The sequence below is a fragment of the Nerophis ophidion genome, linkage group LG14, assembly GCF_033978795.1.
Source record: "Nerophis ophidion isolate RoL-2023_Sa linkage group LG14, RoL_Noph_v1.0, whole genome shotgun sequence".
NCBI classification, from domain to species: Eukaryota; Metazoa; Chordata; class Actinopteri; order Syngnathiformes; family Syngnathidae; genus Nerophis; species Nerophis ophidion.
In genome coordinates, this window is record NC_084624.1 from 53,392,460 (window position 1) to 53,416,455 (window position 23,996).

The following is a 23,996-nucleotide window of genomic DNA, read 5'->3' on the forward strand; positions in this document are numbered from 1 at the left end:
TTTATTTTTTTTTTGCAAATAATAATTAACTTAGAATTTCATGGCTGCAACATATGACAAAGTAGTTGGGAAAGGGCATGTTCACCACTGTGTTACATCACCTTTTCTTTTAACAAGACTCAATAAACGTTTGGGAACTGAGGAAACTAATTGTTGAAGCTTTGAAAGTGGAATTCTTTCCCATTCTTGTTTTATGTAGAGCTTCAGTCGTTCAACAGTCTGGGGTCTCCGCTGTCGTATTTTACGCTTCATAATGCGCCACACATTTTCCATGGGAGACAGGTCTGGACTGCAGGCGGGCCAGGAAAGTACCCGCACTCTTTTTTTACGAAGCCACGCTGTTGTAACGCGTGCTGAATGTGGCTTGGTATTGTCTTGCTGAAATAAGCTTGGGCGTCCATGAAAAAGACATCGCTTATATGGCAGCAAATGTTGCTCCAAAACCTGTATGTACCTTTCAGCATTAATGGTGCCTTCACAGATGTGTAAGTTACCCATGCCTTGGGCCCTAAAGCACCCCCATACCATCACACATGCCAGCTTTTGAACTTTGCGTCGATAACAGTCTGGATGGTTCGCTTCTCCTTTGGTCCGGATGACACGATGTCGAACATTTCCAAAAACAATTTGAAATGAGGACTTATCAGACCGCAGAACACTTTTCCACTTTGCATCAGTCCATCTTAGCTGATCTTGGGCCCAAAGAACCCGGCGGCGTTTCTGGATGTTGTTAATAAATTGCTTTGGCTTTGCATAGTAGAGCTTTAACTTGCACTTACAGATGTAGCGACAAATTGTATTTAGTGACAGTGGTTTTCTGAAGTGTTCCTGAGCCCATGTGGTGATATCCTTTAGAGATTGATGTTGGTTTTTGATACAGTGCCGTCTGAGGGATCGAAAGTCACGGTCATTCAATGTTGGTTTCTGGCCATGCCGCTTACGTGGAGTGATTTCTCCAGATTCTCTGAACCTTTTGATGATATTATGGAGCGTAGATGTTGAAATCCCTAAATTTCTTGCAATGTCACTTTGAGAAAGGTTGTTCTTAAACTGTTTGACTATTTGCTCACGCAGTTGTGGACAAAGGGGTGTACCTCGCCCCATCCTTTCTTGTGAAAGACTGAGCATTTTTTGGGAAGCTGTTTTTATACCCAATCATGGCACCCACCTGTTCCCAATTAGCCTGCACACCTGTGGGATGTTCCAAATAATAAGTGTTTGATGAGCATTCCTCAACTTTATCAGTATTTATTGCCACCTTTCCCAACTTCTTTGTCACGTGTTGCTGGCATCAAATTCTAAAGTTAATGATTATAAAACAGAACTCTCCAAGCAGGGCCGAACAAACACAAACATGTTTTAAAACATACACATTTCTTGCACACCTGTGTAAGAACAAGACAAATGACACAAGTGGAGTAAAAGTGACATCCGTCCATTTTCATCAATTGATGAGGAGTGGTCGTCCATTAAAAAGGAATTGTGGCCCCTGTGTGATTAGTTTGTACAACCCTCTTTTAGGGATAACACAGGCACAAGTCGGCACATGTGTGTCGACTGCAGCAGAGTTACATTTCCAGCTAAGGGCGACATATGGTACCCCCGAGCTAGGTTCCTACCCCATGCTGAGCCTACATCAGGAGTTGATCCAATGCAGGACCCCGAGCCTGAGCTTGATGCCACCATCTGCATGCTAAAACCAGATAAAAGAGGGGCCAGCATCCTCCCCTTAAATATCAACGTTGCAATTTACATGCACAAATTGTTCATGGACAAGCATGACATTGTTTCTGCAAACATTGTTTTCATTACCTTAGGCTGTTCAATTTTACGTTTCGCAGCACATCTTTAAAAAGGTCCTTAAGAGGCAGGACAGAAGGATTTGAAAGGCCCGCAATAAAGCTTAAGGTCGCCAGGCAGACTTACGCTTTATCATTTCTACTCTTCATTTCAGCGGAATGTGTGAATCTCTGCTTCTTCATCATTCTACTTTTTGCTGAGCTTGTATGTATATATATCCATCCATCCATCCATTTTCTACCGCCCACTCCCCCCACGGAAGGCGGCGTACACCCTGGAAAAGTCGCCACTTCATCGCAGGGCCAAACACAGATAGACAGAAAACATTCACACTCACATTCACACACTAGGGACCATTTAGTGCATGTCTTTGGAGGTGGAAGGAAGCCAGAGTACCCGTATATATATATATATATATATATATATATATATATATATATATACAGTGGGGCAAAAAAGTATTTAGTCAGCCAGCGATTGTGCAAGTTTTCCCACTTAAAATGATGACAGAGGTCTGTAATTTTCATCATAGGTACACTTCAACTGTGAGAGACAGAATGTGGAAAAAAAATCCAGGAATTCACATTGTAGGAATTTTAAAGAATTTATTTGTAAATTATGATGGAAAATAAGTATTTGGTCAACCATTCAAAGCTCTCACTGATGGAAAGAGGTTTTGGCTCAAAATCTCAGGATACATGGCCCCATTCATTCTTTCCTTAACACGGATCAATCGTCCTGTCCCCTTAGCAGAAAAACAGCCCCAAAGCATGATGTTTCCACCCCCATGCTTCACAGTAGGTGTGGTGTTCTTGGGATGCAACTCAGTATTCTTCTTCCTCCAAACACCACCAGTTGAGTTTATACCAAAAAGTTCTATTTTGGTTTCATCTGACCACATGACATTCTCCCAATCCTCTGCTGTATCATCCATGTATCCATTTAGGTGTAAACTTAACTCGTCGTGTTTGGAGGAAGAAGAATACTGAGTTGCATCCCAAGAACACCATACCTACTGTGAAGCATGGGGGTGGAAACATCATGCTTTGGGGCTGTTTTTCTGCTAAGGGGACAGGACGATTGATCCGTGTTAAGGAAAGAATGAATGGGGCCATGTATCGTGAGATTATGAGCCAGAACCTCCTTCCATCAGTGAGAGCTTTGAATGGTTGACCAAATACTTATTTTCCACCGTAATTTACAAAAAATTCTTTAAAATTCCTACAATGTGAATTCCTGGATTTTTTTTCCACATTCTGTCTCTCACAGTTGAAGTGTACCTATGATGAAAATTACAGACCTCTGTCATCATTTTAAGTGGGAGAACTTGCACAATCGCTGGCAGACTAAATACTTTTTTGCCCCACTGTATGTATATATATATATATATATATATATATATATATATATATATATATATACACATATATATATACTGTATGTATGTATGTATATATATATATATATATATATATATATATATATATATATATATATATATATATATATATATATACATACATACACACACACACACACACACACAGACTATATTGCCATAAGTATTTGGCCACCCATGCAAATGATGAGAACCAGGTGTCCTAATCACTTGCTTCGGTGTATCAAATCAAGCACTTAGGCATGGAGACTGTTTCTACAAACATTTGTGAAAGAATGTGCCACTCTCAGTGATTTCCAGCGTGGAACTGTCACAGTGTTCCACCTGTTCAACAAATTCAGTCATGAAATTTCCTCTCTCCTAAATATTCCAAAGTCAACTTTATTTTAAGAAAAATGAAGAGTTTAGGAACAACAGCAACTCAGCCACCGAGTGGTAGGCCAGGTAAACTGACAGAGAGTAGTCAGTGGATGCTGAAGCGCATAGTGCAAAGACTTCCTGCACAGTCAGTTGCAACAGAGCTCCAAACTTAATGTCACCTACCAATTAGCCCATGTACAGTACGCAGAGAGCTTCATAGAATGGGTTTCCATGGCCGGGCGGCTGCATCTAAGCCATACAGTCCAATACAAAGCGTGGGATGCAGTGTTTTAAAGCACGTCGCCACTGGACTTTAGAGCAGTGGATGAATCACACTTTTCCATCTGGCAACCTGATGGACCAGTCTGGGTTTGGAGGTTGCCAGGAGAACGCTACATTTCGGACTGCATTGTGCCGAGTGTGAAATTTGCTGGAGGAGGAAATATGGTGCGGGGTTGTTTTTCAGGAGTTGGGCTGGGACAAGCGGTAGAAAAAATGGATGGATGGATGGGCTTGGCCACTTAGTCCCAGTGAAAGGAACTTTGAATGCTCCAGGGTACCAACACATTTTGGTCAATTCCATGGGATGCCACTTCAACTTCATATGTGAGATATATATATATATATATATACATATATATACATATATATATATATATACATATATATATATATATGTATATATATATATACATATATACATATACATATATACATACATATATATATATATATACATATATACATATACATATATACATACATATATATATATATATATATATATATATATATATATATATATATATACATACATATATATATATATACATACATATATATATATATATATATATATATATATATATATATATATATATATATATATATATATATATATATACATATATATATATATATATATATATATATATATATACATATATATATGTATATACATATATATATATATATATATATATATATACATATATACCCTCAACTCCCCCGAATAATGGATTAACTGGCTGGAACATAAAGATAATACAACCTACTCAGTGGCCCAGTGGTTGGAGTGTCCGCCCTGAGGTGGGTAGGTCGTTTCTCAACGAGCTATTGCAAGGAATTTAGGGATTTTACCATCTACGGTCAGTAAAGTCATCAAAAGGTTCAGAGAATCTGGAGAAAACTCTGCAAGTAAGTCATACCAGAGACTATAAAAATGGGAGCCATTACCTTCCTGCTTGGCACTCAGCATCAAGGCTCGGAATTGGGGGTTAAATCATCTAAATGATTCCTCGGTGGAGCCACCACTGCTGCTCACTGCTCCCCTCACCTCCCAGGGGGTGAACAAGGGTGATGGGTCAAATACAGAGAATAATTTCACCACACCTAGTGTGTGTGTGACTATCATTGCTACTTTAACTTTAACATACATCCATAAACGTGGATGCATATGAAAAACTGCAATACATTTATCTGTAGAGTAATCTATTTATTTACATCTGCACCTTATTGCTCATTTATCCTGCACTGCAACCAGCTGATGCAACACAATTTCGTTCTTATCTGTACTGTAAAGCCGTGGTCCCCAACCACCGGTCCGGGGACCGGTACCGGTCCGTGACGCATTTTGCTACCGGGCCGCAGAGAAACATTAAATCATTTACAAAGGAATGCATTTTCTCCCACCTAACATTGGCCTGACCCACTAGACCAGGGTTTTTCAACCTTTTTTGAGCCAAGGCACATTTTTTCTTTAAAAAAAACCCCAGCAGGAATTACATAAAAACAAAACTCAGTGGACAGTGAAGTGAAGTGAATTATATTTATATAGCGCTTTTCTCTAGTGACTCAAAGCGCTTTACATAGTGAAACCCAATATCTAAGTTACATTTAAAGCAGTGTGGGTGGCACTGGGAGCAGGTGGGTAAAGTGTCTTGCCCAAGGACACAACGGCAGTGACTAAGATGGCGGAAGCGGGAATCGAACCTGGAACCCTCAAGTTGCTGGCACGGCCGCTCTACCAACCGAGCTATACCGCCTAGTAAAAAGTTGTTTGTTGGATATGACTTTAAAGCATCACCAAGCATGCATCACTATAGCTCTTGTCTCAAAGTAGGTGTACTGTCACCACCTGTCACATCACACCCTGACTTATTTGGACTTTTTTGCTGTTTTCCTGTGTGTAGTCTTTTGCTTCTTGTCTTGCGCTTCTATTTTAATGGCTTTTTCTCTTTTTTGGGTATTTTCCTGTAGCAGTTTCATGTCTTCCTTTTGAGCGATATTTCCCGCATTTACTTTGTTTTACGAAATCAAGAATATATCAGTTGTTTTTATCCTTCTTTGTGGGGACATTGTTGATTGTCATGTCATGTTCAGGATGGACTTTGTGGACGCCGTCTTTGCTCCACAGTAAGTCTTTGCTGTCGTCCAGCATTCTGTTTTTGTTTACTTTGTAGCCAGTTTTGTTTTAGTTTCATTCTCCATAGCCTTCCCTAAGTTTCAATGCCTTTTCTTATGGACGCATTTTGTTTATTTTTGGTTTAAGCATTAGATAGCTTTTTACCTGCACGCTACCTCCCGCTGTTTCTCACATCAACAAAGCAATTAGCTACCGGCTGCCGCCTACTGATATGGAAGAGTATAATGTGGTAAGTCTGCCGATCTCCAGACAGTACAGACACTCAACAACAACACATCTTTTGCAGACTATAATTACTGCTTTGCAAAAAATATTTTTAACCCAAATAGGTGAAAATAGATAATCTTGTCAGGACGTGGACTATGGGGTGGTTGTTTTCCCGAGATGCAAGTGACCTTGGACCGGACATGGCGTGAAGGTAATGACATCTTTATTTTAACACCAATAAAAGGAATTTTAAAAAAAGGCGCGCACAAGGGCGAAAGTACAAAACGTGGCTATAAAAACAAAAACTAGCACGAAGGCAGAACTCTGGACAAAAAAACAAAAGACACAAACTGTGGCATTAATAAACAAAACTTACTTGCGATGACGTGAACAGGGCAGCATGGACTATGAAACAAGCAGCGTGAACTAAGCATGAAACCGTAAACATGACATGAAGCGGAGTGATGTCGCCAGAAAGACAGCCTGGCAACTGCAAGCTTAAATAATAGTGACATGATTAGTGACAGGTGTGCGAGTGCAAAGCGTGAGACAGGTGTATTGTGCCAAAAATCCAAGCGCATAAAAACGGTTATCTCCACTTTGACTAATTTCCAAACTGTTTGATTTGTTATAAATGTCAGAGTATTGTATGTACAAACCCCGTTTCCATTCGAGTTGGGAAATTGTGTTAGATGTAAATATAAACAGAATACAATGATTTGCGAATCATTTTCAAGCCATATTCAGTTGAATATGCTACAAAGACAACATATTTGATGTTCAAACTGATAAACATTTTTTTGTTGCAAATAATCATTAACTTTGGAACTTGATGCCAGCAACACGTGACAAAGAAGTTGGGAAAGGTGGCAATAAATACTGATAAAGTTGAGGAGTACTCATCAAACACTTATTTGGAACATCCCACAGGTGTGCAGGCTAATTGGGAACAGGTGGGTGCCATGATTGGGTACAAAAGCAGCTTTCATGAAATGTTAAGTAATTCACAAACAAGGATGGGGCGAGGGTCACCAATTTGTAAGCAAATTCTCGAACAGTTTTAGAACAACATTTCTCAACGAGCTATTGCAAGGAATTTAGGGATTTTACCATCTTCGGTCATTAAAATCATCAAAAGGTTCAGAGTATCTGGAGAAATCTCTGCACGTAAGCGATGATATTACGGACCTTTGATCCCTCAGGCGGTACTGCATCAAAAACAGACATCGGTGTGTAAAGGATATCACCACATTGGCTCAGGAACACTTCATAAAACCACTGTCAGTAACTACAATTGGTCGCTACATCTGTAAGTGCAAGTTAAAGCTCTACTATGCAAAGCGAAAGCCATTTATCAACAACACCCAGGAACGCCGCCGGCTTGGCTGGGCCCGAGCTCATCTAAGATGGACTGATGCAAAGTGGCAAAGTGTTTTGTGGTCTGACGAGTCCATATTTCAAATTATATTTGGAAACTGTGGACGTGGGGTCCTCTGGAACAAAGAGGAAAATAACCATCCGGATTGTTATAGGCACAAAGTTCAAAAGCATCTGTGAAGGCACCATTAATGCTGAAAGGTACATACAGCTTTTGGAGCAACATATGTTACCATCCAAGCAACATTGCCTTGGACGCCCCTGCTTATTTCAGCAAAACAATGCCAAGCCACGTGTTACAACAGTGTGGTTTCATAGTAAAATAGTGGGGATACTTTCCTGGCCCGCCTGCAGTCCAGACATGTCTCCCATCGAAAATGTGTGGCGCAATATGAAGCGTAAAATACGACAACAAGACCCCTTAAGCTGTACATCAAGCAAGAATGGTAAAGAATTCCACTTTCAAAGCTTCAACAATTAGTTTCCTCAGTTCCCAAACGTTTATTGAGTGTTGTTAAAAGAAAAGGTGATGTAACACAGTGGTGAACATGCCCTTTCCCAACTACTTTGGCACGTGTTGCAGCCATGAAATACTAAGTTAATTATTATTTGCAAAAAAAAAAATAAGTTTATGAGTTTGAACATCAAATATGTTGTCTTTGTAGCATATTCAACTGAATATGGGTTGAAAAGGATTTGCAAATCATTGTATTCTGTTTATATTTACATCTAACACAATTTCCCAACTCATATGGAAACAGGGTTTGTATGTGTATATTTAAATAGTACATGTACCATTGACATCAATAAAATGATCGGTATTCATAATTATGATGAAAGGTCCATGGCAGTTCCCTGGGATTAAAAAGAAAGGAAATCAGGTTTTCATGGGGCTATCATGGCTGAACAAGTAAGTCTTTCACTATTATTGCTCAGATTTAATTTGCCTAATGTATTGGAGCTTGCTTTTTTTAAATACATATTTTTAAGTTTGCCATCTATACTGATCTGGGCTGATTGATTGATCATTTATTAGTAGATTGCACAGTACAGTACATATTCCGTACAATTGACCACTAAATGGTAACACCCCAATAAGTTTTTCAACTTCTTTAAGTTTAAGTCCACATTAATCAATTCATGATGTCTAATTCTCCATAGTTGGAGTTGTTTGCAGAAACGTAAATACTTGTTGTAGCAATATTAAAACCATATTCATTCATTGTAGTGATAACCTGTCATTCATTATTCTACTAAAATAGTAATTGCAATCATAACATCAATAATTAGGCCCAAATGCTAATCATGTGGTCCTGATATGAAGTACGCATAGATAAGTGGGTTCGGGTAGACTCTGGTGCAAACTTAAAGTAGATAGAGCATGGGTGTCAAACTCTGGCCCGCGGGCCAAATTTGGCCCACCGTGTAATTTAATTTGGCCCTTGAGGCAATATCAAGTTAACATTGGGGACGTGCCTTAAAGGCACTGCATTCAAGGTCCTCTACAAACTGTCATCCCGTCCGCTTTTTCTCCATACAAACATCGGCCCAGTCACATACTATATGCGGACTTTACACACAAACAAGTGAATGCAACGCATACTTGGTCAACCGCCATACAGGTCACACTGAGGGTGGCCGTATAAACAACTTTAACACTGTTACAAATATGCGCCACACTGAGAACCCACCCCAAACAAGAATGATAACCACATTTAGGGAGAACATCCACACCGTAACCCAACATAAACACAACAGAACAAATACCCAGAACCCCTTGCAGCCCTAACTCTTCCAAATTTGGCCCTCCCTGTAGTTTCATTTGGCCCTTGAGGCAATGTCAAATATCGGCAGTTTCGCTGTAACACTGCATTCACCGCTAATACTCATACTTGTCAACTCTCCCAATTTTCCCAGGAGACTTCCGAAGTTCAGTGCCCCCCCTGAAAATCTCCCGGGGCAACCGTTCTCCCGAATTTCTCTCGATTTCCACCCAAACAACATCGTTGGAGACGTGCCTTAGAGGCACTGCATTCAAGGTCCCGTCCGCTTTTTCTCCATAGAAACATTGTGTCGGCCCAGTCACATACTATATGCGGACTTTACACACAAACAAGTGAATGCAATGCATACTTGGTCAACCGCCATACAGGTCACACTGAGGGTAGCCGTATAAACAACTTTAACACTGTTACAAATATGCGCCACACTGAGAACCCACCCCAAACAAGAATGACAACCACATTTAGGGAGAACATCCACACCGTAACCCAACATAAACACAACAGAACAAATACCCAGAACCCCTTGCAGCCCTAACTCTTCCAAATTTGGCCCTCCCTGTAGTTTCATTTGGCCCTTGAGGCAATGTCAAATGTCGGCGGTTTCGCTGTAACACTGCATTCACCGCTAATACTCATACTTGTCAACTCTCCCAATTTTCCCAGGAGACTTCCGAAGTTCAGTGCCCCTCCTGAAAATCTCCCGGGGCAACCGTTCTCCCGAATTTCTCCCAATTTCCACCCGGACAACAATATTAGGGGCGTGCCTTAAAGGCACTGCCTTTAGCGTTCTCTGCAACCTGTGGTCACGTCTGCTTTTCCTCCATACAAACAGCGTGCCGGCCCAGTTACATAATATATGCGGCTTTAGCACACACACAAGTGAATGCAAGGCATACTTGATCAACAGCCATACAGGGCACAATGAGGGTGGCCGTATTAACAATGCCAACACTGTTACAAATATGCGCCACACTGTGAACCCACACCAAATAATAATGACAAACACATTTCGGGAGAACACCCGCACCGTAACAGAACAAATACCCAGAACCCCTTGCAGCCTTAACTCTTCCGGGCTGCTACAATATTTGAAAATCGATTTTGCATGTCACTATAAAGTTATACAAGCCTTGCTCGTTCAATATTCAATGCAAAACTTGTTTGGGTCCCTATTAAAAGGTTAATTTGTTCAACCTCGGCCCGCGGCTTTGTTCAGTCTAAAATTTTGGCCCACTCTGTATTTGAGTTTGACACCCCTGAGATAGAGGAAAGACAATTAATAGTCCCACATTGTGGCATACATTCAATATTTACATATACAAATGTTAAATAAATACAAATATTTTTTAAAACAGACAAGTGAGGAAAGAAAACATATTTGAAAATATAATTTCCATCATTGACTGACATCTGTGGACTGGTTTTATGTGTATGAAAAGAGAGATACTGACCTTAAAACTTCATTAACTATGTGATGTTCTCTCAACAGATGAGACATTACCTTCTTCAAAGACTTTTAGATCAAATTCAATTGCCATTTTCCACTAAATTTGGACTTTTTAGAATGAGTTTGTCGACAGGAGCTGTATCATCTTGATACATATTGAAGATGACCCGCCCTGCTGTACTTCTGATTGGCCCTGAGTTTTTTTTCGCCTGACCAATCAGAAAGGAGGGGCCGTCCAAAGTGCCAAAACGAAGACGGCGCACGCAAGATAACAGTTTTTATGCGCTTGGATTTTTGCCACTAATGTGACGCCATGCAGGTGCGTGACATGAGGACAGGTGGAAACTAATGGGTAGTCATGGAAACAAAACAAACGAGGAAGTGCAAAAACAGGAAATAACGGAGTCTTAAGCAAAACAGAACATAACTAAACAAATCACGATCACAAGACATGACAAATCTCCCACGACACACCAGTGTGCCGCGGCACAGTGGTTGAAAAACACTGCACTAGACACACCAATAAGCTTGTTTAGTACTGTAAGAAGCCATTTGTTATATTTGTCATAAGTTTGTGACATGATGGAGTGCACATTAATGTACATCTAAAATATACATGTGACAGATTGTAGCCAAAGGCTGATTTCCTTCTGCATCTCATTGCAAAGAAACAAGTCCAGAGCTCGCACTAATTCAGCGTTATAGTGACTTGTATTTTTCATGTACTTATTTTTACCGTATTTATCTGGCACAAGAGGAAAGCCCTGAAAATAATGCCTACACTAAACCGGTCCGTGGTGCTAAAAAAAGGCTGGGCACCACTGCATTATAGGACACAGAAAAACTCCAACACAACTACTGTAGAAAGACAAAACAAAAAAAGGCAGATTCTGGTTACACTTTGCCCTAAACAAAGCAGCGTGTTTGTGTTGCGATGGAGCCGAGGGGTCCGGCCTGGCAATGAGGTCCGACTACTTTGCAGTCATGCCTCAGAGGAGGTGATTGGCAAAAGACCCTGCCCATTGATTGTGATTCTTCTGGGTTGCCATGACAACTGTCCATGCCAGCATCCAGCGTGTCAGTGATGGAGGCCAGCAGATACTTTCCTAGCCCTCTTTCTTAAAAGTACCCATTCTGAACTCCATCCATCCATCTATTTTCTACCGTGTGTCCTTTTTGGGGTCGCGGGGCGTGCTGGAGCCTGTGCCACCTGCACTCTGCCGGAAGGCGGTGTACACCCTGGACAAGTCGCCACCTCATCGCAGGGCCAAAACAGATAGACAGACAACTTTCACACTCACATTCACACACTAGGGACCATTTAGTGTTGCCAATCAACCTATCCCCAGGTGCATATCTTTGGAGGTGGGAGGGGCCTATCCCCAGGTGCATGTCTTTGGAGGTGGGAGGAAGCCGGAGTACCCGGAGGGAAGCCACGCAGTCACGGGGAGACCATGCAAACTCCACAAAGAAAAACCCTGAGCCAGGGGATGGAACCCAGGACCTTCATATTGTGAGGCACACGCACTAACCCCTGTCCGCCGTGCTGCAGATACACAGACAAGGCAGGAGGCAGTGTGCAGGTAAACAGGTATCAAACACTTAAACCAAAAATAAATAAAAGGCAAGAGTCACTAAGTGCCCCTAGGAAAAGGCATTGAAGCTTAAGGAAGGCTATGCAGGACGAAAATAAAACTGAACTGGCTGCAAAGTAAATGAAAACAGAATGCTGGACGACAGCAAAGACTTACAGCATGTGGAGCAGATGGCGTCCACAAAGTACATCTGAACCTGACATGACAATCAACAATGTCCACACAAAGGATAATCAAACAGTCTTGATTGCTAAAACAAAGTAGATGTGGGGAATATTGCTCAAAGGAAGACATGAAACTGCTACAGGAAAATACAAAAACAAGAGAAAAAGCCATTAAAATAGAAGCGAAAGACAAGAAGTAAAACACTACACACAGGAAAACAGCAAAAAAGAGAAAATATGTCAGGATGTGATGTGACAGGTGGTGACAGTACACCTACTTTGAGACAAGAGCTATAGTGATGCATGCTTTCTTATGCTTTGAATTGATATCCAAAAATTACGAGAATGACTTTTTCTTGTCAATATCAGCTGCTGAGTTTCATTTTTCAATAATTTCTGCTGTTGGTGTGCCTCCGCATTTTTTCAATGGAAAAAAATGTGCCTTGGCTCAAAAACGGTTGAAAAACACTGCTGTATAGAGCTCGGCAGAGTAACCGTGTAATACTCTGCCCTATCAGTAGGTGGCGGGAGGTAGCGTGGAGGTATACAGGTATCAAACACTTAGACAAAAAAATAAATAAAAGGCAAGTGGCCCTAAGAAAAGGCATTGAAGCTTAGGGAAGGCTATGCGGGACGAAACTAAAACGGAACTGGCTGCAAAGTAAACAAAAACAGAATGCTGGACGACAGCAAAGACTTACAGTGTATGGAGCAGATGGCGTCCACAAAGTACATCTGGACATGACATAACAATCAACAATGTCCCCACAAAGGATAATCAAACAGTCTTGATTACTAAAACAAACTAGATGCCGTAAATATCGCTCAAAAGGAAAAGGAAGACATCAATCTGCTACAGGAAAATACCAAAAAAGAGAAAAAGCCATCAAAATAGGAGCGCAAGACAAGAAGTAAAACACTACACACAGGAAAAGAGCAAAAAAGTGAAAATAAGTCAGGATGTGATGTGACAGGTGGTGACAGTACACCTACTTTGAGACAAGAGCTATAGTCATGCATGCTTGCTTATGCTTTGAATTGATATCCAAAAATTACGAGAATTACTTTGTATTGTCAATATCGGCTGCAGAGTTAAATTTTATAATGTTTTCTGCTGTTGGTGTGCCTCCGCATTTTTTCAATGGAAAAAAATGTGCCTTGGCTCAGAAAAGGTTGAAAAACACGGCTGTATAGAGCTCGGCAGAGTAACTGTGTAATACTCTGCCCTATCAGTAGGTGGCGGGAGGCAGCGTGGAGGTATACAGGTATCAAACACTTAAACCAAAAATAAATAAAGGGCATGTGGCCCTAAGAAAAGGCATTGAAGCTTAGGGAAGGCTATGCGGATTGAAAATAAAACTGACCTGGCTGCGAAGTAAACAAAAACAGAATGCTGGACGACAGCAAAGACTTACAGCGTATGGAGCAGATGGCGTCCACAAAGTACATCTGGACATGACATGACAATCAACAATGTCCACAGATAGGATAATCAAACAGTCTTGATTACTAAAACAAAGTAGATGTGGAGAATAGCGCTCAAAAGGAAGACATGAATCTGCTACAGGAAAATACCAAAAATGAGAAAAAGCCACCAAAATAGGAGCGCAAGACAAGAAGTAAAACACTACACACAGGAAAAGAGCAAAAAAGTGAAAATAAGTCAGCGTGTAATGTGACAGATGGTGACAGTACACCTACTTTGAGACAAGAGCTATAGTGATGCATGCTTGCTTATGCTTTGAATTGATATCCAAAAATTACGACAATAACTTTGTATTGTCAATATCGGCTGCAGAGTTTCATTTTCAATAATTTCTGCTGTTGGTGTGCCTCCGCATTTTTTCAATGGAAAAAAAATGTACCTTGGCTCAGAAAAGGTTGAAAAACACTGCTGTCTAGAGCTCGGCAGAGTAACTGTGTAATACTCTTCCCTATCAGTAGGTGGCGGGAGGTAGCGTGTGGGTATACAGGTATCAAACACTTAAACCAAAAATAAATAAAAGGCAAGTGGCCCTAAGAATAGACATTGAAGCTTAGGGAAGGCTATGCGGATTGAAACTAAAACTGACCTGGCTGCAAAGTAAACAAAAACAGAATGCTGGACGACAGCAAAGACTTACAGCGTGTGGAGCAGATGGCGTCCACAAAGTACATCTGAACATGACATGACAATCAACAATGTCCCCACAAAGGATAATCAAACAGTCTTGATTACTAAAACAAACTAGATGCCGTAAATATCGCTCAAAAGGAAAAGGAAGACATCAATCTGCTACAGGAAAATACCAAAAAAGAGAAAAAGCCATCAAAATAGGAGCGCAAGACAAGAAGTAAAACACTACACACAGGAAAAGAGCAAAAAAGTGAAAATAAGTCAGGATGTGATGTGACAGGTGGTGACAGTACACCTACTTTGAGACAAGAGCTATAGTGATGCATGCTTGCTTATGCTTTGAATTGATATCCAAAAATTACGAGAATTACTTTGTATTGTCAATATCGGCTGCAGAGTTAAATTTTATAATGTTTTCTGCTGTTGGCGTGCCTCCGCATTTTTTCAATGGAAAAAAATGTGCCTTGCCTCAGAAAAGGTTGAAGAACACTGCTGTATAGAGCTCGGCAGAGTGACTGTGTAATACTCTTCCCTATCAGTAGGTGGCGGGAGGCAGCGTGGAGGTATACAGGTATCAAACACTTAAACCAAAAATAAATAAAGGGCATGTGGCCCTAAGAAAAGGCATTGAAGCTTAGGGAAGGCTATGCGGATTGAAAATAAAACTGACCTGGCTGCGAAGTAAACAAAAACAGAATGCTGGACGACAGCAAAGACTTACAGCGTATGGAGCAGATGGCGTCCACAAAGTACATCTGGACATGACATGACAATCAACAATGTCCCCACAAAGGATAATCAAACAGTCTTGATTACTAAAACAAACTAGATGCCGTAAATATCGCTCAAAAGGAAAAGGAAGACATCAATCTGCTACAGGAAAATACCAAAAAAGAGAAAAAGCCATCAAAATAGGAGCGCAAGACAAGAAGTAAAACACTACACACAGGAAAAGAGCAAAAAAGTGAAAATAAGTCAGGGTGTGATGTGACAGGTGGTGACAGTACACCTACTTTGAGACAAGAGCTATAGTGATGCATGCTTGCTTATGGTTTGAATTGATATCCAAAAATTACGAGAATTACTTTGTATTGTCAATATCAGCTGCAGAGTTAAATTTTATAATGTTTTCTGCTGTTGGCGTGCCTCCGCATTTTTTCAATGGAAAAAAAATTTACCTTGGCTCAGAAAAGGTTGAAGAACACTGCTGTATAGAGCTCGGCAGAGTGACTGTGTAATACTCTTCCCTATCAGTAGGTGGTGGGAGGTAGCGTGGAGGTATACAGGTATCAAACACTTAGACCAAAAATAAATAAAGGGCATGTGGCCCTAAGAAAAGGCATTGAAGCTTAGGGAAGGCTATGCGGATTGAAAATAAAACTGACCTGGCTGCGAAGTAAACAAAAACAGAATGCTGGACGACAGCAAAGACTTACAGCGTGTGGAGCAGATGGCGTCCACAAAGTACATCTGAACATGACATGACAATCAATAATGTCCACGGATAGGATAATCAAACAGTCTTGATTACTAAAACAAAGTAGATGCGGAGAATAGCGCTCAAAAGGAAGACATGAATCTGCTACAGGAAAATACCAAAAATGAGAAAAAGCCACCAAAATAGGAGTGCAAGACAAGAAGTAAAACACTACACACAGGAAAAGAGCAAAAAAGTGAAAATAAGTCAGCGTGTAATGTGACAGACAGTGACAGTACACCTACTTTGAGACAAGAGCTATAGTGATGCATGCTTGCTTATGCTTTGAATTGAAACCCCAAAATTACGACAATAACTTTGTATTGTCAATATCGGCTGCAGAGTTTCATTTTCAATAATTTCTGCTGTTGGTGTGCCTCCGCATTTTTTCAATGGAAAAAAAATGTACCTTGGCTCAGAAAAGGTTGAAGAACACTGCTGTATAGAGCTCGGCAGAGTAACCGTGTAATACTCTTCCCTATCAGTAGGTGGTGGGAGGTAGCGTGGAGGTATACAGGTATCAAACACTTAGACCAAAAATAAATAAAAGGCAAGTGGCCCTAAGAATAGGCATTGAAGCTTAGGGAAGGCTATGCGGATTGAAACTAAAACTGACCTGGCTGCAAAGTAAACAAAAACAGAATGCTGGACGACAGCAAAGACTTACTGTGGAGCAGATGGCGTCCACAAAGTACATCTGGACATGACATGACAATCAACAATGTCCACACAAAGGATAATCAAACAGTCTTGATTGCTAAAACAAAGTAGATGTGGGGAATATTGCACAAAGGAAGACATGAAACTGCTACAGGAAAATACAAAAACAAGAGAAAAAGCCATTAAAATAGAAGCGAAAGACAAGAAGTAAAACACTACACACAGGAAAACAGCAAAAAAATCTGGACATTACATGACAATCAACAATGTCCAAAGAAAGGATAATCAAACAGTCTTGATTACTAAAACAAATTAGATGCCGTAAATATCGCTCAAAAGGAAAAGGAAGACATTAATCTGCTACAGGAAAATACCAAAAATGAGAAAAAGCCACCAAAATAAGAGCGCAAGACAAGAAGTAAAACACTACACACAGGAAAAGAGCAAAAAAGTGCAAATAAGTCAGGGTGTGATGTGACAGATGGTGACAGTACACCTACTTTGAGACAAGAGCTATAGTGATGAATTGAAATCCAAAAATTACGAGAATGACTTTTTCTTGTCAATATCGGCTGCTGAGTTTCATTTTTCAATAATTTCTGCTGTTGGTGTGCCTCCGCATTATTTCAATGGGGGGGAAAAAAAGGGTTGAAAAACACTGGCCTGCAGCAAGGCAACAAAAGTCATGTTCCTAAAGCCCTCTCGGATTAAAAGTTTCCCCACATTTCCCCGAGCGCCCAAACCGATCAACACTGCGGTTGTCAGGACGATGGCACGAATCCCGGGTGACGTCAGCGCCGGTCTAAAAGCTCGCTTGTTTCCATGGTGCGGCTGCAAGCATCAACTTCGGCAGAATGGACTAATGCGCCCAGTTAAGCGGCGAGGCTCGGATGGGTTGTGCTCCACCGTGCCGCTTGCCTAACACACACACACACACACACACACTCACACACTCACACACGTAGATGAGTGTGTGGAAAAAGCCTTGAGACTTACCGATGGTGATGTTGAAGCCATCAATGCTGAAAGTGGCACTCCGACCTTTTCTAAAGCTGTGCTTTTTGGAGTTGGCTTCCATGGTTTACGCACCCTGGCGACTGGAGTCTGCTTCTGAAGGCAAGCGCTCGGTTGTTGAGTCTTCAGTGTGGGAAAGAAAGGATCGACACGGCGGTCTGGTCCTCTGGCTCCACTGCTGGCAGAGAACTGGCAGACTCGGGCAAAGACCTTCTCCACCGCCTCCTCCTCCTCCTCCTCTCCTCACACCTCAACAAGCTCATTTCAACTTATGCCTAATGACTTCTCCTCCTCTCTCTCTCTCTTGCTCTCTCTCGCCTCCAAGAGGTATGGTAGGTGAGTAGTTGGTGGGAGGCGAGCACATCTCTCCAGATCTTTTAAAAGAACATGACTCCTCCTACTACTAGGAAGCATTTTTAGCAGAATCACCAGAGGCTGAGAGTTGGAACCTCCCATCCATCCATTTTCTACCTCGTGTCCCTTTTGGGGTCGCTGGAGCCTATCTCAGCTGCAATCGGGCGGAAGGCGGGGTACACCCTGGACAAGTCGCCATCTCATCGGAGGGCCAACACAGATAGACAGACAACATTCACACACTAGGGCCAACGGACATGGACTGGACACTGGCCGAGAGTGGAGTCGGCTGTCTTGGTTGCTTTGTTGGGTCTGCTCCTGTCTCTGGCCATGCTCCCTCCACCCCAGCGGACAATGGCGTGGAACACCACAGAGGCCACCACAGTGGATATGTTTATTTTACTTTTTATTCATATCTGTATGTAGAAGTGTCTGCTTGTATCTGCTGCTTTAATGTCTTTAATGTCCTCTGTGTTCTTTGATGTTTGATGTTTCCCTCTTACACACAAGGAAGAGGGATGTGTACTATGGCTATGAGTTGTTGTTTTCCATTGGCCTCAGTCTGGACCCCCTCTCCAGGGCCCAGGCTAAGACCGTTTTTTTAAATTTTATTTTAATCTTCTATTCTTTTCTCCCATCCCGCCCCCTGTTTACCTGTATGTCATCTTTTTTGTAAGGGGCGCTGGAAGCCGGCAGACCCGTCAGCGATCCTGTTCTGTCTCCCTGTAATGTTTGTCTGATCTTCAATGGGATTGTGCTGAAAATTGTAATTTTCCTGAAGGAACTCTCCTGACGGAATAAATAAAGTACTATCTAATCTAATCTAATGTAGTGTTGCCATGGAACCTATTCTTCCGAAAAAAATGACAAATGGTCAATTGACGTTTGTATTCTGGTGAAACAGGTGGGAGACGGAAAAAGAGTGATTATGTGACGAGGAGTCCTTAAAGGGGAACATTATCACCAGACCTATGTAAGTGTCAATATATACCTTGATGGTGCAGAAAAAAGACCACATATTTTTTTAACCGATTTCCAAACTCTAAATGGGTGAATTTTGGCAAATTAAACGCCTTTCTGTTTATCGCTCTGTAGGGGTCATGAGCTTTGGGTCATGACTGAAAGGACAAGATCACGGGTACAAGCGGCCCAAATGAGTTTCCTCCCCCGTGTGGCGGGTCTCTCCCTTAGAGATAGGGTGAGAAGCTCTGCCATCCGGGAGGAACTCAAAGTAAAGCCGCTGCTCCTCCACATGGAGAGGAGCCAGATGAGGTGGTTCGGGCATCTGGTCAGGATGCCACCCGAACGCCTCCCTAGGGAGGTGTTTAGGGCACGTCCAGCTGGTAGGAGGCCACGGGGAAGACCCAGGACACGTTGGGAAGACTATGTCTCCCGGCTGGCCTGGGAACGCCTCGGGATCCCCCGGGAAGATCTGGACAGTGTTGGTTAGGGAGAGGAAAGTCTGGGCTTCCCTGCTTAGGCTGCTGCCCCCGCGATCCGACCTCGGATAAGCGGAAGATGATGGATGGATGGATGGATGGCTCTGGAGGGGATGACGTCAGAATGTGACGTCGCCGAGGTAATTTTCAACACATTACAAAAACCGGGTCTCAGCTCTGTTATTTTACGTTTTTTCGACTATTTTTTGGAACCTTGGAGACATCATGCCTCGTCGGTGTGTTGTCGGAGGTTGTAACAACACTAACAGGGAGGGATTCAAGTTGCACCACTGGCCCGAAGATGCGAAAGTGGCAAGAAATCTGCCGCCAGACCCCCATTGAATGTGCCGGAGTGTCTCCACATTTTACCGGCGATGACAGACATGGCACAGAGATGTATGGATAACCTGCAGATGCATTTGCAACGATAAATTCAACGAAATCACAAAGGTGAGTTTTGTTGATGTTGACTTATGTGCTAATCAGACATATTTGGTTGCGGCGTGACTGCCAGCTAATCGATGCTAACATGCGATGCTAATCGATGATAACATGCTATTTACCGGCGGTGCTAAAGCAGACATGGCACAGAGATGTATGGATAACCTGCAGATGCATTTGCAACGATAAAGTCACAGAAATCACAAAGGTGAGTTTTGTTGATGTTGACTGCCAGCTAATCGATGCTAACATGCTACGCTAATCGATGCTAACATGCTATTTACCGGCGGTGCTAAAGCAGACATGGCACATAGATGTATGGATAACCTGCAGATGCATTTGCAACGATAAAGTCAACGAAATCACAAAGGTGAGTTTTGTTGATGTTGACTTATGTGCTAATCAGACATATTTGGTTGCGGCGTGACTGCCAGCTAATCGATACTAACATGCTATGCTAATCGACGCTAACATGCTATTTAACGGCGGTGCTAAAGCAGACATGGAACAGAAATGTATGGATAAACCTGCAGATGCATTTGCAACTATATTACGTTTCCTTCCACCCACATTTAATGCGAAAAAAAACACTTACCAATCGAAGGATTTAAGTTGCTCCAGTGTCACGAGATGCGAAAGTCCTGATCGTTTGGTCCGCACATTTTACCGGGGATGCTATGGCTATGAATAGCGTCAATAGCTATTTGCTCAATAGCTTCAGTTACTTCTTCAATATTTTCATACTCCAACCATCCGTTTCAATACATGCGTAATCTGTTGAATCGCTTAAACCGCTGAAGTCCGAGTCTGAATCCGAGCTAATGTCGCTATATCTTGCTGTGCTATTCGCCATTGTTGGTTTACATTGGCAGCACTGTGTGACGTCACAGGGAAATGGATAGTGGCATCGCAAATAGCGAAAATCAAGCACTTTAAAGCTTTTTTTAGGGATATTCGGAGACCGATAAAATTTTGAAAAAAACTTCAAAAGTCACAACATGCCACTGGGAATTGATTTTTATTGTTTTTAACCCTTTTGAAATTGTGATAACGTTCCCCTTTAAATCAACGCCACCTAGCCTTTTCGTTTCGCAGACGCTTACGCTGAGACGCAGAAAAATATTATGAACAACCGCTATGTAAGCGCTCCAGTAAAAGTACACAATCAATCAATGTTTACTTATATACCGTATTTCCTTGAATTGCCGCCGGGTATATAGTACGCGCCTGCCTAGAAATACTGCCGGGTCAAACTCGTTTCGCAAAATATTATTTTTATTAGCGCATGTCTAGAATTTCCGCTGGGTCAAACTCGTTTCGCCAAATAATTAGCATATGCCGAGAATTTCCGCCGGGTCAAACTCGTCACGTCACGAGTGACACTTCACCTGTCATCATTTTCAAAATGGAGGAGGCTGATTTCAATCATTTGAAATCGCATGAAAGGAAGAAGATTAAGAGCTATTCAGTAGGATTTAAGGTCCAAGTTAATGAATATGCTAAAAAGAACAGTAAGCTGCTATGTTTTATTAAACAAACCGTAGCCGCGTGTGTCAAATATGAGTCATTAAATGACTCCCGCCTCCTGGTGGTAGAGGGCGCTAGTGATCCTTCTTGCGACTACTCAGCTGCAGAAAAAGTGACAACAAGCAGCAAGAGTGAGCAAGTGTGTTTATTTTTTCCTCTCGCTTGCACTTTTAACATGGAGGATTACATATCTAAAATAAAACTCTTTTCTAAACTGGACTTTCAATCAAAGCAGGAGGTAATAAAGGAAGATCTCCATCAAGACAAAGAGACTTATAAAACTGAAGACAGATAAGGAAGACTTCTATAAACAAGTTATCAATGCTTTTGATCAGAAGGAGCTGCGCATGGACTTCATTTATAAGTAAAGGTAAGACCATAAGAACTTTTTTTTTTATCAAATGTGCTTTTCATGATGGTATCCTTACATCACACTCAAATTTATAAGCGCAGGCCTAAATTTACCGCATGCCTTTGGTAAACGCCGGAGTGAGAAGAGGTCTTAAATCAATTCGCGCCCGGGCGGCAATTCAAGGAAGTACGGTAGCTCTAAATCACCAGTGTCTCAAAGGGCTGCACAAGCCGCAACCACATCTTCGGCTCAGATCCCACATCAGGGCAAGGAAAAACTCAAACCAACGGGATGACAATGAGAAACCTTGGAGGCGACAGCAGATGTGGGGACCCCCCCAAAAATGACAAAAAAAAAGTTTATTTGCAAGAACCCAGTGTTGCATGGCAGGTGGGGGAACGGGGAGTGGATCAATCAATCAAAACTTATTTCATCATCAGCCGTTGTCAGTCCACTGCTGGACGAAAGCCTCAGCATGTTTCTGCCATTTGGCGTACTTTTCATGCTGGTTATTAGCCTACACCTTCCACGCTGGCTTGGTGCGGGTTGGAAGGGGTATTTTATATCAGAGATCCTTCTCCTAGACTAATTCCCTTACTGGGCTGTTGAACTTAGTCTGTCCTGTTTGTTGTCCGCGCCCCAGCTACCCAGGGACCCGACCCGCTCAGCTTTATGGCGCTGACCGCCCGCCAGTCACAAGAGAAGATGCAAACGGTTCTTTGTGTGCATTTTATAGACGTTAGTTGGGACTCACTAACCCCACACACAACCTCCCATCTCATGCCTGGATGTAGTTTAGCGTCATACCCAGGACACAAAAACTTAATTATAAAGCTCTTAATAACGAGTTTCTCAAAGGGCTGCACAAGCCCCAACGACATCCTCGGCTCAGATCTCATTTCAGGGCAAGGAAAAACTCAACCCAATGGGCGTAATGAGAAACCTTGGAAGGGTCAAGGGCCCTTTCAACACTGGTTATAATCTCACTAAAACACTAGTAACACAATAAGCAGAAAAGGGGTTTTCCAGAATTATCCAAGTAAATGTGTCTAATAACATCTGAATCGCTCCCACTGACCTCGTCTTTTTTTTTTTTCTGGTCCTTCACTCTCACCATCCTCATCCATGAATCTTTCATGTCGCTCAAGTTAATGGGGAAATCGTCGCTTTCTCGGTCCGAATCGCTCTTGCTGCTGGTGGCCATGATTGTAAACAATGTTCAGATGTGAGGAGCTCCACAACCCGTGACGTCACGCGCACATCGTCTGCTACTTCCGGTACAGGCAAGGCTTTTTTATTAGCGACCAAAAGTTGAGAACTTTATCATCGATTTTCTCTACTAAATCCTTTCAGCAAAAATATGGCAATATCGCGAAATGATGAAGTATGACACATAGACTGGACCTGCTATCCCCGTTTTAATAAGAACATCTCATTTCAGTAGGCCTTTAAGGCTCCAATTACTTCAAATATTTCACTTTATAATGTTTTATGTGTAAAATATTATTTGCAGTCTTCACGGTGGCAGAGGGGTTAGTGCGTCTGCCTCACAATACGAAGGTCCTGCAGTCCTGGGTTCAAATCCAGGCTCGGGATCTTTCTGTGTGGAGTTTGCATGTTCTCCCCGTGACTGCGTGGGTTCCCTCCGGGTACTCCGGCTTCCTCCCACTTCCAAAAACATGCACCTGGGGATAGGTTGATTGGCAACACTAAATTGGCCCTAGTGTGTGAATGTGAGTGTGAATGTTGTCTGTCTATCCGTGTTGGCCCTGCGATGAGGTGGCGACTTGTCCAGGGTGTACCCCGCCTTCCGCCCGATTGTAGCTGAGATAGGCGCCAGCGCCCCCCGCGACCCCGAACGGGAATAAGCGGCAGAAAATGGATGGATGGATATTATTTGCATATATTGTGTGGTTGCCATATAAAAACAGTGTATTCTTTGACAAAAGAGCATAAAACCAACAAAATAATAGTTCAAACGTAAAATCTACAGATATATCAGAAGTTGATCTCGTAACTTAAGTATTGAAAGTAAAACAAATAATATAAAAAATGTAT

General features: G+C 41.9%; 1 protein-coding gene across 3 annotated transcripts in view; it reads right to left on the reverse strand.

Annotated features, from left to right (window-relative positions):
• pde1cb (phosphodiesterase 1C, calmodulin-dependent b) overlaps window positions 1-23,996 on the reverse strand; it is a 316,561-nt gene that overhangs the window by 260,200 nt on the left and 32,365 nt on the right. For 2 of the 3 annotated variants that reach the window (XM_061921040.1, XM_061921039.1), the window contains exon 1: window positions 17,808-18,018. The exons of the other annotated variant lie outside the window; for it this stretch is intronic. In XM_061921040.1, the coding sequence (XP_061777024.1) occupies window positions 17,808-17,889 (82 nt within the window). In that variant the 5' untranslated portion in view covers window positions 17,890-18,018. Of the gene's footprint in view, window positions 1-17,807; window positions 18,019-23,996 lie in introns of those variants that run through there. 3 annotated transcript variants of the gene reach the window in all.